The 19,360-nt window shown below is 45.7% G+C and overlaps 1 protein-coding gene across 1 annotated transcript in view; it reads right to left on the reverse strand.

Moving 5' to 3' along the window:
• The window catches only part of LOC144681152 (dynein axonemal heavy chain 8-like), a 1,929,890-nt gene that overhangs the window by 1,009,549 nt on the left and 900,981 nt on the right, over positions 1 to 19,360 (reverse strand). The window contains exon 36 of the mRNA XM_078542879.1: positions 12,466 to 12,568. Coding sequence (XP_078399005.1) covers positions 12,466 to 12,568 — 103 coding nt within the window. The remainder of the gene's footprint in view (positions 1 to 12,465; positions 12,569 to 19,360) is intronic.

Raw genomic sequence — 19,360 nt, forward strand, 5'->3', positions numbered from 1 at the left:
TTCCTCTCCCACGCTTCTCCCCACCGTGCACCTTCCTATCCCAGTCCCAGCTAGGCCTTCCTCTCCCACCTCCCCTGGTACACTTTCCTTTCCCACTCACAGACCTTTCTCTCCCCCCCCATCTCACCTCCCCCCACAGTCACCAATCATCTGTAGCAGCCCATGGCCAAGACCATGATATCCTGAAGCAGACCCAAAGCACCAACATAGACCTCCCACCTTCCAAGAGCTGCTTCATGGCACAGCCATGTGCATGAGGACCTACCCAGCATGCAATGCAAATGTTTCTCCAGGGTCCGGTAGCTGTGGGCCCCAGCATTTTCCTCTCCTCAGATGTCCCTGATCTGAGCAAGACCTGAATGGTGGCCCCGACTTCTGCATGTCACACTTGTCCAGATGTGTTTTGGGCAGGCGTGTTTTCCCGACGGCATAACAGTAACTCAGGCGTGGGGGACGATTCCAGTTGGGCATTACTTTGCGTCCCATTACCAGATACAAATTGGGTCCACACCAGCCTTCAGTGGGATTCGCGTTCCACCATGGCAGACACCATCCCTGTGATTTCACTCCGGTGTGAAACCAATTTCTGCCTCTCAAGCCAAATTGTTCCCCCTGCCCGCCATGATGCCCACTGCCAATGAGACCGGACGATTCCACCCAGTGTTCCTGCCTTTTAATACTGCTACGTTTAAGGACTAAATTGTTCCTCATGCTCAGTCTCCACTGGCTTAGTACCCAATAGAGAGCTTCCACTAGCACCAAAATTCCATCAATGACTGCCAGTTAAAAATCGCTCCCTCCATGCAGTGTTCAGTGTCATTCACAATTCCTCAAGTAATGGATGCACCATGACGTGAAAAAGATCAAGGCTTGGACTGATAGGTGGCTAATAACAAATGCACCATATAAGTACCAGGCAAAACATCTCAAACAAGAAAGAGTGCAACCACCTTCCATTAACAGTCAATGGCATTACCATCATAGAGCTCCACCATTGACATCATAGCGTCATCCTTGACTGGAAACTTAACTGGATCAGCCAAATAAATACCATGGCTACAAAAGTCAGTCAGAGACTGGGCATTCTGCAGCAAGTGGCTCCCTGCCTGATTCCACAAAGCTTCTCCACCTCTAAAATGGATTTCAGGGCTGTAATGGAAATCTCTCCACCTGTCTGGATGGATGCACCTACAACATCACACAAGAAACATGACACCATCTGTGACAAAGCGGTGCGCTGGACTGGCAGCCCATCTACCAACTTAAGCATTCAGCCTCGTCATTGTCAGTGGACCATGCCTGCAGCGAACCTTCAAGTTCCCCTGCATGTCACATGCCATCCCAATTTCAAAATATATTGTCAACACTTCATTGTCGATGGGTCACAATCTGGGAACTCCTGGTAGTATCTCTACCCTACAGACCACAAATGATCAAGAACATGGCCCACCACCACTTAGGGATGAGCAATAAACAAGCACAGTGCTGTAATGACTATTAAAGTAGTAGAAATGTATGTTTTGCACAGCTATGGATAAACAGCATGGGGTTGGGATGAATTAGATACCTCTTTCGCAGGGCTGACAAATGGCCAATGACCTCATTTAGTGCTGTATGGTTCTACATGATTGCAAATTCTAATGCATCAAAGGCAAAGCCACAACGCCATGAGAAATTCAATGATCTATCTAGAGTTGTTAATGTGAGAGACTACTTTTATCCTTTCTGCCCACAGTTGCATCACTCAAGCTAATTAATTACCATGCTGATTTTATTCTCAAAATACCTTCCACTAACCACCCTCCCTGCCATTATCCTTCACTCTCCAACAATCACTGCAGCACATTAAAACATCACCCTCTCCCCCCCCACACACTAAGAAACTTACTGGCATTTTGCACATCCCCAATTTTCATTGCTTCATCATCGGAGGCTTTGTTTGGAGCAGGAGTAGGCAATTTGGCCCCTCGAGCTTCCTCTGCCATTCTATAAGATCATGACTGATCAGATTGGGCCCCAACTCCACTTTCCTGTCTGCCCCCCATAACCCTTGACTCCCTTGCCAATCAAAAATCTAACTCAGCCTTGAATAACTCAATGCCCCAGCATCCACTGCTCTCTGGGAAAGACTAATTCCACAAACTATTGACCCTCAGAGAAAAAAAAATCTCCTCATCTCAGTCTTAATTTAGAGACCCCTAATTTTTACACTGTATCCCTAGTGCTAGACTCCCCTGCAAGGGGAAACATCCTCTCAGCATCCACACTGTCAAGTCCAATCAGGATCTCATATGTTCCAACAAGGTCAATTCTCATTCTTCTAAACTCCAATAGATAGAGGCCCAGCGTGCTCAACCTTTTTTCATAAGCGAACCCCTTCAGTCCAGGAAACAGTCAAGTGAACCTTCTCTGAAAGCTTCCAATACAACTAAATCCTTTCTTAAGTGAGGAGACCAAAACTATTCGAGTACTGGAGCAGGGATGTCTTGCTGCAATTATACAGGGCCTTGGTAAGACCACACCTGGAATATTGTGTGCAGTTTTGGTCTCCTTATCTGAGGAAAGATGTTCTTGCTTCAGAGGGAGTGCAGCGAAGGTTTACCAGACTGATTCCTGTCATTACGGAACTGACATCTAAGGAGAGATTGAGTCGGTTAGGATTATATTCGCTGGAGTTCAGAAGAATGAGGGGGGGATCTCATAGAAACCTATAAAATTCTAACAGGACTAGACAGGGTAGATGCAGGAAGGATGTTCCCAATGGTGGGGGAGTCCAGAACCAGGGGACACAGTCTGAAGATACGGGGTAGACCATTTAGGACTGAGATGAGGAGAAATTTCTTCACCCAGAGAGTGATGAGCCTATGGAATTCGCTACCACAGAAAGTAGTTGAGGCCAAAACATTGTTTTCAAGAAGGAGTTAGATATAGCTTTTGGGGCGAAAACAATCAAAGGATACAGGGAGAAAGTGGGAACAGGCTATTGAGTTGAATGGCGGAGCAGGCTTGAAGGGCCAAATGGCCTACTCCTGCTCCTATTATATGTGTTTCTATGTTTCCATGTATACACAGTACCCCAGATGCTGCCTCACAAAGGCCTTATACAGCTGTAGCAACACTTCCCTACTTTTATATTCAACTCGCCTTGCAATAAACATTCCATTTGCCTTCCTAATCACTTTCTGTACATGCGAACTAACTTTTTGTGTTTCATGGATCAGGACATCCGATCTTGTAACGTAGAGTTCTGCATTTTCTCACCATTTAAATCATATACTGCTTTTTATTCTTCTTGACAAAGCGGTCAAGTTCACTTTTTCCATAGTATACTCCAAATATTTGGCCCATCCACTTAACCTATGTGGACTCTTCATTCCCTCTTGACAACTTACTTTCCTAGCTATCTTTGTGTCATCAGCAAATTTAGCAACAACACATTTGGTTCCTTCATCAAAGTCATTAATATTGATCATAAATGGTCGAGGCACCAGCATTGATTCCTGTAGCACTCCATTACTTACAGCTTGCCAGCCTGAAATAGACTAATATATATTGACCTTCTGCTTCCTGTCAGCGAAACAACCCTTTATCCATGCTAATATGTTGCCACCAACACCATGAGCTCTTATTTTATGACCTTTGATGTGGCTCCTTATCGAATGCAATTTGGAAATCCAAGTAGACTACATCTTCAGGTTCCCCTTTATCCACCTTGCTTGTTGCTTCCTAAAAGAAATCTAATAAATTAGTCAAAAATGATTTCCCTTTCACAAAAAGGGGAAGCAGTGGTATAGTGGTATTTTCACTGGACTAGTAATCCAGAGGCCCAAGGGAACCCAAGTTTGAATTCTATCATGGTGAAATTTGAATTCAATAAAAATCTGGAATTAAGAATCTCATGATGACCATGAAACCATTGTCAATTGTCGTAAAAACCCATCTAGTTCACTAATGACCTTTAGGGAAGGAAATCTGCTGGCCTTATCTGATCTGGCCCAAATGTGAATCCAAACCCACAGCAATGTGGTTGACTCTTAAATGACCTCTGAAATGGCCTAACAAATCACTCAGTTGTGTCAAAACAACTAACAAAACCTAAAAAAAGGAACAAAACTGGGCAGGCCAGCCGGCATCAGCCGAGGCACCAGAAATGACAAAAGCAAACTCAGCCCTGTTGACCCTACAAAGTCCTCCTGCCTAACATCTAGGGGCTTGTGCCAAAATTTGGAGAGCTGTCTCACAAACTAGTCAAACAACAGCCTGACATAGTCATCCTCACAGAATCATACCTTACAGATAATGTCCCAGACCCAACCATCGCTATTCCTGGGTATATTCTGTCCCACTGGCAGGACACACCCAGAGAAGGTGGTGGCACAGTGGTGTACAGTTGGGAGCGGGTTGCCCTGGGAGTCCTCAACATCGACTCTGGACCCCATGAACTCTCAGGGCATCAGGTCAAACAGGGGCAAGGAAACCTCCTGCTGATTACCATGTACTGCCCATGGTCAGCTAATACGAACATATGACTTAGGAGCAGGAGTAGGCCACTCAGCCCCTCAAGCTTTTGCAACAATCTTCAGCCAGATGTGCCAAGTGTCAGATCCCAGCATCACAGATGCCAGTCTTCAGTCAGTCAATTTACTTCACGTGATATCAGGAAATGGCTGAAGGCACTGGTTACTGCAAAGACTATGGGCCCTGACAATATCTCAACAATAGTACTAGGACTTGTACTCCAGAAATTGCCACGCCCCTAGCCAAGCTGTTCCTCAGAGTATATTCTGCGCCCTTGCCATCAGTACACTGGCATCTAACCGGCAATGCAGAAAATTGCCCAGATACGTCCAGGACAAATCCAACCCACCCAATTATCGGCCACATCAGTCTACTCTCAATCATCAGTAAAGTGATAGAATGGATCATCAGCAGTGCTATCATGCGGTACTTGTTTAGCAATAACCTGCTCACTGACGTTCAATTTAGGTTCTGCCAGGACCAGTCACTCCTGACCTCATTACAGTCTTGTTCAAACATGGACAAAAGAGCTGCACTTCAGGGTTGAGGTGAGAGTGGCTGCCCTTGACATCAAGGCAGCATTTGGCTGAGTGTGGCATCAACGAGCCCTAGCAAAACTGGAGTCAATGTGAATCAGGGGAAAACTCTCCACTGGTTGGAGTCATACCTAGCACAAAGGAAGATAGTTGTGCTTGTTGGAGGTCAGTGATCTTAGCTCCAAGACATCACTGCTGGAGTTCCTCAGGGTCGTGTCCTTGACCCAACCATATTCAGCTGCTTCATCAATGATCTTTCTTCCATCATAAGGTCAGAAGTGGGGATGTTCGCTGATGATTGCACAATTTTCAGCACCATTCGTGACTCCTCAGATACTGAAGCAGTCCATGTCCGAATGCAGCAAGACCTGGACAATGTCCAGGTTTGGGCTGACCAGTGGCAACTAACATTTGTGCCACACAATTGCCAGGCTATGACCATCTCCAGCAAGAGGGAATCTAACCTTGTCATTCAGCAGCATTACTATCGCTGAATCCCCCACTATCAACATTTGGGGGTTACCTTTGACCGGAAACTGAACTGGACTAGTCATTAAATACTGTGGCTACAAGAGCAGGTTGGAGGCTAGGAATCCTGTGGCAATTAACTCACCTGCTAACATTCCAAAGCCTATCCACCAAGGCATAAGTCAGGAGTGTGTTTGAATATTCTCCACTTGCATGGATGAGTGAAGCTCCAACAACACTCAAGAAGCCTGACACCATCCAGGACAAAGCAGCCTGCTTAATTGGCACCCCATCCACAAACATTCACTCCCTCCACCACCAATGAATATTGGCAGCAGTGTGTACCATCGACAGGATGCACTGCAGGAACTCACCAAGGCTCCTTAGACAGCACCTTCCAAACCCACAACCACTACCATCTAGAAGGACAGGGCAGCAGATACATGGAACAACACCACCTGTAAGTGCCCCTCCAAGCAACTCACCATCCTGACTTGGAAATATATCGTCATTCCTTCACTGTCACTGGGTCAAAATCCTGGAACTCCCTGCTTAACAGCACTGTGGGTGTACCTACACTACATGGACTGCAGCAGATCAAGAAGGCAGCTCACTACCACTTTCTCAAGGGCAATTAGGGATGGGAAATAAATGCTGGCCTAGCCAGAATGCCCACATCCCATGAATCATTTTTTTAAAAAATGGCTCTGCATGATTATGTGTTTCCAGATGTCCTGCTATTACTTCCTCAATAAGGGATTCCAGCATTTTCCCTGTGACAGATGTTGGGCTGACTGTCCTATAGTTTTCCTGCTTTCTGTCTCTCTCCTTCCATGAATAAAGGTGTTACATTTGTGACTTTCCTATTCACTAGGACGTTTTCAGAATCTAGGGAAGATCACAACCGTTGAAATTACTTCTTTTAAGATTCTAGGATGTAGGCCATCAGGTCCAGGGAGCTTATTAACTTTCAGTTCTTATAGTTTTTCCAGTACCTTTTCCCTGGTGATTATGATTGTTTTAAGCTCCTCTCTCCCTTTTATCGCTTGATTTTCAGGCATTAAGCTTTTGAATTCTCACCCCAAACCTCCCTGCATCTCAATTTCTCTTTCCTCCCTTAAAGTGCTCCATTAAACCTACCTCTTTGATTATTCTTGGAGTCATCTACCATAATATCACTATGTGATCAATGTGAAATTTTGATAATGCTCCTGTGAAGCACTTGGGACACTTTGATAAAGGTGCTATATAAATACAAATTGTTGCTATTGCACCTGGCTTGCTTGCAACTTAACTGAACCAGGTACTCAGTGTCTTCAACATATTGGACTCAATGGAATGTATTGTAGTCCTGGACAACCATAGCTTTGGTAAGTGTCTGCAGCTTTAGTAAATCATAAGGCCATAAGAAATAGGAGCAGGAATAGGTAATTTGGTCCCAGAAGCCTGCTCCTACAACTTTGACTTGGAGTTGCTGAGCTGAAGTCTGAGTACAGACATTTGGGAGCATCAGGGAGGAGAAGCGATACCTGAACACTTTGTTCCAGGAGTTAGTCACACCTCTTAGTTTAGGTAGAACTTTATAGCTGACCAATGGCAAGGAACAGGAGGTTGTGGCTGCTAGTCAGACAGGTATGAGAATCCAGCATGTAGTGATTATGGAACCTCAGCCTTTGACTTTGTCCAACAGGTATAAGGTGCTTGTGACCTGCATGGATGAGACTACAGGGTGGATGAGCAAATTGACCATGGCACCATGGTGCAGGAAGCCATTTGAGCAGACAGAACGAAAAGTAATGTGGTAGTGATAGGAACAGTATAGTCTGGGGAATAGATACTTTAATAGATAGAACTTTGCTGCCATGACTGAGATGCCCAGAGGTTAAGTTGCCTGTCTGGTGCCGGGGATAAGGACATCTCCTCATGGCCCAGTTGAACTTGGATTTGAAGGGGAAGGATCAAGTAGTCATGGTCCAAATAAGAGCAAACGCCATAGGTAGAACTAGGAATGATGTCCTGTTGAAGAATTTGGGGATTTAGGGTCCAAATTAAACTGCAAAACATCAATGGTGATAATCTCTGGATTGGTACCTGGGCCATACACCAATTGACGTAGGGCCGAAAGGATGTTGGGAAATAAATAGAGGGAAACATTTAAAGAAACAATTCAAAATGTTCAACAGAAATACATTCCATTGTAAAACAAAAACTCAGTGAGTATGATCTATCCATGGTTTACTAAGGAGGCGACAGATAGTATTAGATTAAGAGAAGGGGCTTATAATGTTGCAGAGAGTAGTAGTAAATCTGAAGCAAAACAGAAAATGCTGGAAAAACTCCGCAGGTCCAGCAGCATCTGTGGAAAGAGAAACAGAGTTATGTTTTGAGTCCGTATGACCCTTCTTCAGAGCTGAGAAAATCTGAAGATTTGGGAGTGCTTTTTGAGACCAGCAAAAGGAACAGCAAAAAGTTGATAAAAAGATAGAAAATAGAAAATGAGAATAAACTAGCTGAGAATATAAAAACAGGTTCAAGGTCGCTCCAACTTCACAATGCTCTGACAATTGCTTCAACTTAGCAATATAAGTCGCTATAGATTTGCCTGAGTCCCTCATCCTCATATTAAATTTGAATCTTTGCATAATGTCTGATGGCCTGAAAATAACCTTCACTAAATCCACAAGCTTACCAAATGATTTGGAGTTGGGCACACTTGGAGCTGTGAGACTGTAAATAAGGTTGTAGGTTTGACTCCCATAGACTCAAGAGAATTCCTTTGTGCTTTTCCTCTCTCTATATTTTGTTGGCCTGGAAATAAAGGCACTCAATGTATTGAGGCTAATCCTTTGTGATGGAGTCAAATGGGTCAATTCTTCCAAAGAGAGGCATATATTTTTTAAAACAAGATACTCACAGTAGTAGGGCAGCACCACGATTATTTATCCTCATCGCCAGATGTAGAGATGTACAACCAAAAGGCTTCTTTAGTTGAAGAAACTTTATTACAGAGCTGCTGGATTAGCTTCAGGCCTCCAGCAAGGCTACAATACACTCTCTGGACTAGAGAAACTCTGCCCCTTATAAGCTTCCCCGCACTCGGTGCTGATTGGCTGGTCTGACCACGTTTGTTTTGTTAGAAACACAGTAGAATTGCCCTTGAGAACTGAGTGCCTTTCAGAGGGCATTTAAGAGTCAACAACATTGCTGTGAGTCACATGTAAACCAGGTAAGGATGGCAGATTCTCTTCCCTAGATGGGTTTTTACAACAATCAGCAATGGTTTCATGGTCATCATCAGATTTCACCATCTGCCGCAGTGGGATTCAAATCTAGGTTTCCAGTGCATTACCCTGGATTACTAGTCCAGTGACAATGCCACCACACCACTGCTTCCCCCTAAAGTTCAAACATTTAGGGCTGAACTGAGAAGAAATTTCTTGACTCAAAAGCATTTGAATCTTTGGAATTTTCTACCCTAGAGAGCAGTGGATGCTCAGTCATTGAATATGCTCAAAACAGAGTTAGAAAGATTTTTGGATACTGAGGGAATTAAGGGTTATGGGCATAGTACAGGAATATGCATTTGAGGGAGAAGATAAGGCATGATCTTATTGAACAGATGAGCAGGTTTAAAGGGCCACAGAGCCTACTCCCACTCATATTTCTTATTTTCCTATGTTCCCATACTAAACAATCGAAGCAGTATGCTATAGATTGAGATAAGTGACCCAACAACCAATGGAATTCAGAAGAAATTTCTTCGCCCATTTGGAAATTGATTGAATTTAGGTCATAAGAAATAGGAACAGGAATAGGCCCTCGAGCTTGCTCCACCATTTTTCAAGATCATGACCAATCTGAATCTGACCTTAATTCAACTTTCCTGCCTGCCCCCGTAACCCTCGATTTCCTTAAGATCAAAAACCTGTCTAACTCAGCCATGAATATATTCAAAGATCCAGCCTCCACTGCTCTCTGGAGAAGAGAATTCCAAAGTCTAACGACCCTCAGAGAAAAAAAATCCTTTTCATCTTCATTTAAATGGAAGCCCTCTACGCTGCTTCCACAGGGAGTGTTGAAATGAATAGCATAAATGCATTTGAGGAGAAAATAGGCAAGCCTTTGAGGGGGAAGGGAATATATTGTTAAAATAATAGTTAGATGAGGATCAAAAATAGGAGAAGGCTCAAAGCAGCATAAACACTGGCATGGACTGCTCGGTCAAATGGCCTTTTTCTATTCTGTATAACCTATTTATGTAACCCCATGTATGTAATCAGATCAAAACCCTGCAGTCCTCAAACGTTCTAGTTGTGATTGATGGTAGACATCTAAACAATTAACAGGAGGAGGAGGAGGAGGAGGTTGCTCCATGATTATCCCAATATGCAATTATTAGCAAGCCCCACCGCTTAGACCAAAAGATGAAGTTGAAGTGTATGCAACCATGTTCAGTCAAAGGTGTCAAGTAGATGATGCCTCTCTGCTTTCTGCCGAGGTCACTGCTATCACAGAAGGAAATCTTAAGGCATTTTTTTCAATCCACGTGATATCAAGAAATGGTTGAGGGTACGTAATAAAGCAAAGGCTATGGGCCCTGACAACATCCTGACTGTAGCGCTGAAGAACTACTATGTTTCGAAACCAGGTTTTTCCAATCCAGCTACGATTCTAACATCTACTTTACAAAGTGGAAAATTTCCCAGGAAGTCTTGTCCACAAAAGCAGGACAAATCCTGCCCAACCAATTACCAGACTATTAGACAATTCTCAATCACTGAATCACAGAATCACACAGTGCAGAAGAGGCCCTTCGGCCCATCGAGTCTGCACCGACATGTGAGAAACACATGACCTACCATTTACCAGCACTTGGCCCATAGCCTTGAATGTTATGACGTGCCAAGTGCTCATCCAGGTACTTTTTAAAGGATGTGAGGCAACCTGCCTCCACCACCCTCCCAGGCAGTGCATTCCAGACCGTCACCACCCTCTGGGTAAATATGTTTTTCCTCACATCCCCCCCCCGAAACCTCCTGCCCCTCACCTTGAACTTGTGTCCTCTCGTGACTGACCCTTCAACTAAGGGGAACAGCTGCTCCTTATCCACCCTGTCCACGCCCCCATAATCTTGTACACCTTGTTCAGGTCGCCCCTCAGTCTTCTCTGCTCCAACGAAAACAACCCAAGTCTATCCAACCTCTCTTCTTAACTTAAATGTTTCATCCCAGGCAACATCCTGGTGAATCTCTTCTGCACCCCCTCCAGTGCAATCACATCCTTCCTATAATGTGGCGACCAGAACTGCACACAATACTCCAGCTGTGGCCTCACCAAGGTTCTATACAACTCCAACATGACCTCCCTACTTTTGTAATCTATGCCTCGACTGATAAAGGCAAGTGTTCCATTTCCATTTTCACCACCCCACTAACCTGCCCCTCTGCCTTCAGAGATCTATGGACACATATGCCAAGGTCCCTTTGTTCCTCAGAACTTCCTAGTGTCATGCAAGTAACGGAAGGAACCATCAACAGTGCTATCAGGAAGCATGTGCTCACTAATAAACTGACCAGTGATGCTCAGCTTGGTTTTGCCAATATCATTCAGCTCCAAAGTTCATTACAACATTAGTCCAAATATGGACAAGATAGTTGAATTCCCCAAGCTAGGTGACATCAAGGCAGCATCTGACCAAGTGTGGCTGCAAGGAGCACTGGTAAAATTGAAGTCAATGGAAATCAGGGGGAAAGTGTCCACTAGCTAGAGTCATAAAGGAAGTCTGTTGTGGTTATTGGAGGCCAATCATCTCAACCCTCAAACATCACTGCAGCAGTTTCCAGGTAAGTGTTCTAGGCCTAACCACCTTCAGCTATATCATCAATAACCTTCCCTCCATCACAAGGTCAGAAGTGTGGAAGTTCACTGATGATTGCATAGTGTTCAGTTCCATTCAGAACTCCTCAGATACTGAAGCAGTCCATGTCCCCATGCAGCAAGACCTGGAAAGCCTTCAGATTTGGCAATCACCATCCCCAACGAGAGAGTCTAATTTAATTTAACATCATTACCCCATCGCTGAATCTCCTACGATCAACATTCTGGGATCTTACCATTGACCAGAAATTTAACTGGACCAGCTAGATAAATATTGCAGCTACAAGAGCAGGTCAGAGATCTCATATTCGACAGTGATTAACTCATTTCTTGACGCTGCAAAGCTACATCTACAAGGCACAACTCATGAGTGTGATGAAATACTCTCCATTTGCCTGAATGAGTGCAGCTCCAGTACTAAAGACACCATTTAAGACAAAGCAACGTGCTTGATTGATACTCCATCTTCTAACTTAAACATTCACTCGTTCCACCACTGGCACCATAACTCAGTGTATTACACTAACTTGCCAAGGCTCTTTTGACAGCTCCTTCCAAACCTGTGAATTCTACTACATAGAATAACAAAGGCAGCAGGTGCATGGCAATTCCAGCACCTGCAAGTTTCCCTTCAAGTTACATGCCATCCTGTTTGAAAATATATCACCTTTCATTCATCATCACTGAGTCAAATTTTGGAACTCTCTACCCTAACTGTGGTTGCACCTACACCACACAGTGAAAGATCACTCACTGACACCTTCTCAAGGGCAATTAGGGATGGATAATAAATGTTGGCCTGGTCGCAACATCCACATCACATGAACGAGCAACAAAACCGATTGGACAGTGCGACTAAAGATCCGGCACAAACAGAATAGGTCACAAGGTATCCCTACATGCTGTATCATTCTGTGATTCTGTGATTGGTAAAGCAGGTCATATTTGCTGCTTGCTAGTTGTTAACTTTCACTACATAAACTTTTCCTAGGCTATCAATAGTTGTTTTACCAATTTATTTAGTTTCTTTTTTTTGTAACGCATTGTAGAAGCCACTCAAACAAACCTGAATGGTGTGCGAATCACTGGCTTGACCAAGGATTTCCAGTAAAGCTGGATCAGAGACAAAGAAGAATCTAGGAAATAGCAATCTCTTCTTTTCCAAATATCTGGCAAAAATATAAATTTTAAAATACATAAGAAAATCTCTGAGAACAGTTTCCAATTCTAAGTTTCCCAACCTCTTTGTTTTGATTGTTATAATTAATAGAAGATTTCCAGTGGTGCTGTTAAAGGGGAAGCCTAGAATATGTTAAGCTTAACATTCCAAGTCTTAAGCTAGGACAGAATTTAAGTGTGGTGTTCATAGTAAGCTCCAAACTATACTCTAGAGTATTTAATACATTACTGGTAGATATTTTCCTGTCTTGAAACTGCCTACGGCTGGAATTTTCCATGCCTGTTGGCGTTCTGGCGTTATGGCAGACAATATGGCTGGGTGGCAAAAAAATAGGTTTCATGCCATTGTGAATCCAGTTTGCAATCGTCCACTCCGCCCATCAATGGTGGGCCGCATTTCCTGCCGCCGGATAGCGGGGACTTCATTTTCATACATCTGCATATCATTATAAGCCCTGCTTGCCGAAATCATTCCCTCACGTCAAATTTATCGTCTGCGTCAGTGGGAAAACATGTCAATGCAGAACATGTCTTGACAAGTGTGATGTGCAGAAGTCAGGCTAATCACATCATGGACATCCAAGGAGCAGAAGATGCTGGAGCCCTACAACAACCAGACCCTGGAGGAACACTTGTGCCACGTGCTTGGTGGATTCTGATGGATAAGGCTCTGCCACGAAGCAGCTCCCGGGAGGTGAAAGGTCACTGTTGAGAGTCTGATTCGGGACATCAGTATCTTGGCCATGGTCCGCTACAGATGATTGGTGGGGGTGGGTGGGGGTGGGATGGGGAGATGAAGGTCCAGCTGTGAGTGGGAGAGGAAGCTGTACCGGGGAGATGGAAGGGGAAGGTCTAGGTTTGACTGGGAGAGGAAGATGTACTACCAACTACCCAAGGTGGTTGGGTTTGGGGGGGAAGTGATGAGGGGAGGAAAGTGTAAGGGAAGGAGTCCAGAGGGGAACAGGACTTACACTTTGGGTGGAGGAAGGAGCTTGGAGTGGAGAAGGAGTCTGGGGGCAGAGTATGGAGTCAAGAGGGAGAGGGGGAGGAAGGAGTTTGCAGGGGAGGAAGGGGTCCTTGTGAAGGAGTCAATGGCTACCACCTGGGAAGCGAAATGAGGGTGGGCATGGCAGGAGGGAATGGTGTGAATGAGATAGGGCAGAGTGAGCCGGTAGGGTGCTAGGGTGAGGGTGTAACAATAGCAGTAGAAGGGGTGGCGAGGGTGATTGGTGGGGTCTCAGAGGCAGACATGGACCCTGGGGGTGGCAAGGGGTAGGTCGGGGAGGACAATGTTGATGGGGGTGAGGTTCTTGGGAAGGTAGGGAACGTTCACGTTCACCTGGACATCCGGAAAGAGAAGGGCTCTGGCTGGTAGGTGATGGTGAGGAGGTGGAAGGTGATGCCATGGGTCAACAGTGATGGAGGAAAGGACATGGGTGACTGAGAGAGGAGAAAGGACAGGGGATCTAAAGACATACTTCACCAGTACTATCTTGCAAAATCGAAAGTGAAAGGAACGTCATGTTGGGCGGGAACAGGCACTGCATGGAAGTCCGATCAGTGGGAGGGTGGAAATATAGGTCAGCTCAGGTGGGCAACTGAAAGAGAACTCCAGCAGGCAACATTGAAAATGCTCAGGACGTTGAGATGAGTGTGATATGGGAAGGATCCGCGTGCGTGGGAGAGTGCTTACACAAGGTTCCGAAAGGCCCTGCCAGACACACACTTCTCCCTCCAGAATCACTCGAGGGCTGGTTGCGTGCAGCTGAACTGCTAATGGGGGAGGGTGGGGGATGCAGGTGGAGGACTAGCTAAGCTTATAAATGAAGCTGAAAGACACCATTACACATTATTCAGTGAAAGCAAAAATATTTTCAGATTATAAAGTGATGACACATGTTCACCCGTGCAACCATTTGTGATCAGAATTTCATAACTTTTCTAGGCCTTCCACTTCTAGGTGCTGCCCTGACATCCGCAGCAGTGGAGGAGACAGCCTGTGCAATGGTTGGCCCTGTTGCTTCTGATGACTTTGGCGTGGGTCCTCTGGAGAGCTGAGGCTTTTGGGCCTTCAACTTGCTTTGGCTGTCCTCCTATGGGCCATCTGCTCACTCTGTGGTGACAGGACAAGGCTGAGGGGATCACAGACAAAGGGAACTCAGAGGGAGAGGACAGCCTTAGATTCCCGAATGGATAACCCAGGGGTGTCCAGCTGCCAGTCCTCCTACCTTTGAGTGCCTGAGGGCCCCACCCTGAATCCTTGAGGGGAAGGAGCACCTGGAGTGATGTCCATGTGTCCCGTTTCCCTCCTGTGTTGCCACTGCACGAACTCGCCAATGGCTACCGTGCAGGTCTGCGCGCATCTCCACGTTCTGCTGGATCAGGGTCTCCATGGCGTCCGCCAACCATTTCATGGGGATCACCATACACGTGGGTACCACTTCATCATCAAGTAGGTGGATGCACTCCTCTGACTCATGTACCACTCCTTTGAGGGTTTCCAATAGCTCTGCATGATGCTCCTCCACCTTCTGGTGACTCCCCACGATGGGTTGGAAGGCCGAATCCAGGGCTTGTAACCTGACTCAGACCTCACAAATGCCTCTTCTCCCGCAGTCCTCCAAGTGCTGGGGAAACATAGAAAATAGGAGCAGGAGTAGGTCATTCGGCCCTTTGATCCTGCTCTGCCATTCAGGATGATCATGGCTGATCTTATATCTCAACGCTGTACTCCCGCACATTTCAATACCTCTTGACGCCTTCAGAGTCCAGAAACCTATATATTTCCTTCTTAAATAAATTCAGTGACTTAGCCTCCACAGTCTTCTGTAGTAGAGAATTCTATAGATTGACCACCCTCTGAGTGAAGAAGTTTCTCCTCATCTCAGTCCTAAATGGCCTACCCTGTATCCTGAGACTGTGACCCCTTGTCCTAGACACCCCAGCCAGAGGAAATATTATCCCTGCATCCAGTCTGTCCATCCCTGTCAGAATTTTATACATTTCAATGGGATCTCCTCTCATTCTTCTAAACTCTAGTGAATGCAGGCTTAGTCGGCTCAATCTCACCTCATACGACAATCCTGCCATCCCAGGAATCAGTCTGGTGAACCTTCACTGCACCCCCTCTATGGCAAGTATGTCCTTTCTTAGGTAAGGAGACAAAACTGCACATGGTATTCTGGTTGCGGCCTCACCAAGGCCCTATACAGCTGCAGTAAGACATCCTTGCTCCTGTACTCAGGTCCTCTTGCAATGAAGGCCAACATACCATTCACTTTCTTAACTGCTTGCCGCCCCTGGATGTTTGCTTTCAGTGATTGGTGTACAGTGACACTCAGGTCCCTTTGTACATCAACATTTCTCAATCTATCACCATTTGAATAATACGCTGCCATTTTGTTTTTCCTACCAAAGTGGATAACTTCACACTTATCCATGTTACACTGCAACTGTCATGTATTTGCCCACTCACTCAACCTGTTTAAATCACCTTGAAGCCTCTTAACACCCTCCTCATCGCTCACATTCCCACATAGTTTCATGTCATCAGCAATGGAAATAGTACATTTGGTTCCCTCATCCAAATCATTGATATATATTGTGAATAGCTGGAGCACTGATCCCTGCAGTACTCAGCTGAATCTGCCATCTCCAGCTGCGGACACATGCCTGTGTGGCAACCACCAGATTGTGAGCCCGAGCCTGCTTTAGATCTAAGTCCCACTGAGGTGTGTGTCTCTGACCTGTGAAGGATCTGGGTAAATGCTGTGATGGGTCTTCCAGGCTACTTATTTCCAACTCTTCATTGGAGGAGGTGTCCTCTTTGTTGAAGTTGAGGACCTGGATGGAACTGAGGGACTGGCTGGCTGAGAGTGTTGGCCGCTTGGCAGAGCTCCCTGTGAACCAAAGTAGACATAATTAGTTCATGGCAGCAGAGTCAAAAGCAGGAGAGAGTGCACTCACAGTTGCCTTGAGAGATGGATGATGTGATTCAGGATCCACACATGGCTGTTCGCCGCCGACCTCACCATCTCCGCTGGCATGGTCCACTTCCTCACAGTCAGCGCGATGCCACACTCCTCAAAGTGAGTGCGGGGCCTAATATGGGCCATTCCATCCATGGTCTGCAACCTCTTCCTGTTGCTGTAAGCCGGTTTCTCCTGCATGAATAATTAGTTAGGTACTTGTTTGACCGGTGCAGACTTGATGGGCCGAACGGCCCTTTTCTGTGCTGTAGACCTCTATGCCTCTATGACCCTATGACTTTAAAACAGGTGGAGTGTGAGCAGTACACATGGCACTGCGTGGAATGTTTTGTGATGAGCAGAGCCGTGGATGGTATGAGGAAACAAGCTCAAGAGGATATGAGCCTCTTGTGAGGGTGTGCATGAGAGTTAGTGGTGTTGTGCCTTGAGGTGTGAGATCCCTGTGGTTGTGCGTGATGGGTTTGCTAGTGCGTGAATTGAGTAATGAGAAGAGTGACATACCCTGGCAGAATGGATGAGACCATTCATTACCTTTCTGCACTGGGTGGCTGTCCTCTTTTGCAGGGCGTTGGTGATGACCATTGCTTCCCATGCAGCATTGGTGACATTGCTTGCTGGCCTTCACCCAGAGCAGGGGTTGAGAACATAAGACCATAAGACATAGGAGCAGAAATTAGGCCATTCGGCCCATCGAGTCTGCTCCGCCATGCAATCATGGCTGATAAGTTTCTCAACCCCATTCTCCCGCCTTCTCCCCGTAACCTTTGATCCCCTTACCAATCAAGAACCTATCTATCTCAGTCTTAAATACACTCAATGACCTGGCCTCCACAGCCTTCTGTGGCAATGAATTCCATAGATTCACCACTCTCTGGCTAAAGAAGTTTCTCCTCATCTCTGTTCTAAAAGGTCTTCCATTTACTCTGAGGCTGTGCCCTCGGGTCCTAGTCTCTCCTACTAATGGAAACATCTTCCGCATGTCCACTCTATCCAGGCCTTTCAGTATTCTGTAAGTTTCAATCAGATCCCCCTCATCCTTCTAAACTCCATCGAGTATAGACCCAGAGTCCTCAAACGTTCCTCATATGTTAAGCCTTTCATTCCTGGGATCGTTTTCCCGAACCTCCTCTGGACCCTCTCCAGGGCCAGCACATCCTTCCTGAGATACAGGGCCCAAAATTGCTCACAATATTCTAAATGTGATCTGACCAGAGCCTTATAAAGCCTCAGCAGCACATCCCTGCTTTTATATTCTAGTCCTCTCGAAATAAATGCCAACATTGCATTTGCCTTACTAACTACCGACTGAACCTGCAAGTTAACCTTAAGAGAGTCCTGGACTAGGACTCCCAAGTCCCTTTGCACTCCAGATTTCTGAATTCTCTCTCCATTTAGAAAATAGTCTATGCCTCTATTCTTCCTACCAAAGTGCATGACCTCACACTTCCCCACGTTGTATTCCATCTGCCACTTCTTTGCCCATTCTCCTAACCTGTCCAAATCCTTCTGCAGCCCCCACAATACTACCTGTCCCTCCGCCCATCTTTGTATCATCTGCAAACTTAGCCAGAATGCCCTCAGTTCCTTCATCTAGATCATTAATGTATAAAGTGAAAAGTTGTGGTCCCAACACTGACCCCCTGCGGAACTCCACTAGTCACCGGCCACAATCCTGAGGAGGACCCCCTTATGCCCACTCTCTGCCTCCTGCCAGACAGCCAATCTGCTATCCATGCTAGTACCTTGCCTCTAACACCATGGGCTCTTATCTTACTGAGCAGCCTCTTGTGCGGCACCTTGTCAAATGCCTTCTGGAAGTCCAAGTAGATAACATCCATTGGCTCTCCTTTGTTTAACCTACTCGTTACCTCCTCAAAGAATTCTAACAGATTTGTCAGGCATGACCTCCCCTTGATGAAACCATGCTGACTTTGCCCTATATTTGCCATGCACTTCCAAGTATTCTGAAATCTCATCCTTAATAATGAACTCTAAAATTTTACCAACGACCGAGGTCAGGCTAATCGGCCTGTAATTTCCCGTCTTTTGCCTCACTCCCTTCTTAAACAGGGGGGTTACATTAGCGATTTTCCAGTCCTCTGGGTCCGCCCCTGACTCCAGTGATTCCTGAAAGATCACCACTAACGCCCCCACTATCTCTTCAGCTATCTCCTTCAGAACTCTGGGGTATAATACATCTGGTCCAGGTGATTTATGCACCTTCAGACCTTTCAGTTTTCCTAGCACCTTCTCCTTGGTAATGGCCACCATACTCACCTCTGCCCCACAACTCTCCTGAACTTTGGGGATGTTACTCGTGTCTTCCACTGTGAAGACTGACGCAAAGTACCTATTCAGTTCCTCCGCCATTTCTTTGTTCCCCACTACTCCTTCTCCAGCGTCATTTTCCAGCAGCCCAACGTCCACTTTTGCCTCTCTCTTACCCTTTATATATCTAAAAAAACTCTTGCAATCTTCTTTTATATTACTGGCTAGTTTACCCTCATATTTAATCTTCTCCCTCCTTATTTCTTTTTTAGTTGTCCTCTGTTGGTCTTTGTAGGTTTCCCAATCCCCTGGCTTCCCACTGCTGTTCGCCGCTTTCTCTTTAGCTTTTATGCTGTCCCTGACTTCCCTTGTCAGCCATGGTTTTTCGTCCTCCCTTTAATATGTTCCTTCTTCCTAGGGATGAATTTTTGCTGTGTCTCCCAAATTACTCCCAGAAACTCCTGCCATTGCTGTTGCACTGTCTTTCTTGCTAGGCTCATCTCTCAGTCAATTCTGGCCAACTCC

This window comes from Cetorhinus maximus, chromosome 5 (genome assembly GCF_964194155.1).
Source record: "Cetorhinus maximus chromosome 5, sCetMax3.hap1.1, whole genome shotgun sequence".
Classification (NCBI taxonomy): domain Eukaryota; kingdom Metazoa; phylum Chordata; class Chondrichthyes; order Lamniformes; family Cetorhinidae; genus Cetorhinus; species Cetorhinus maximus.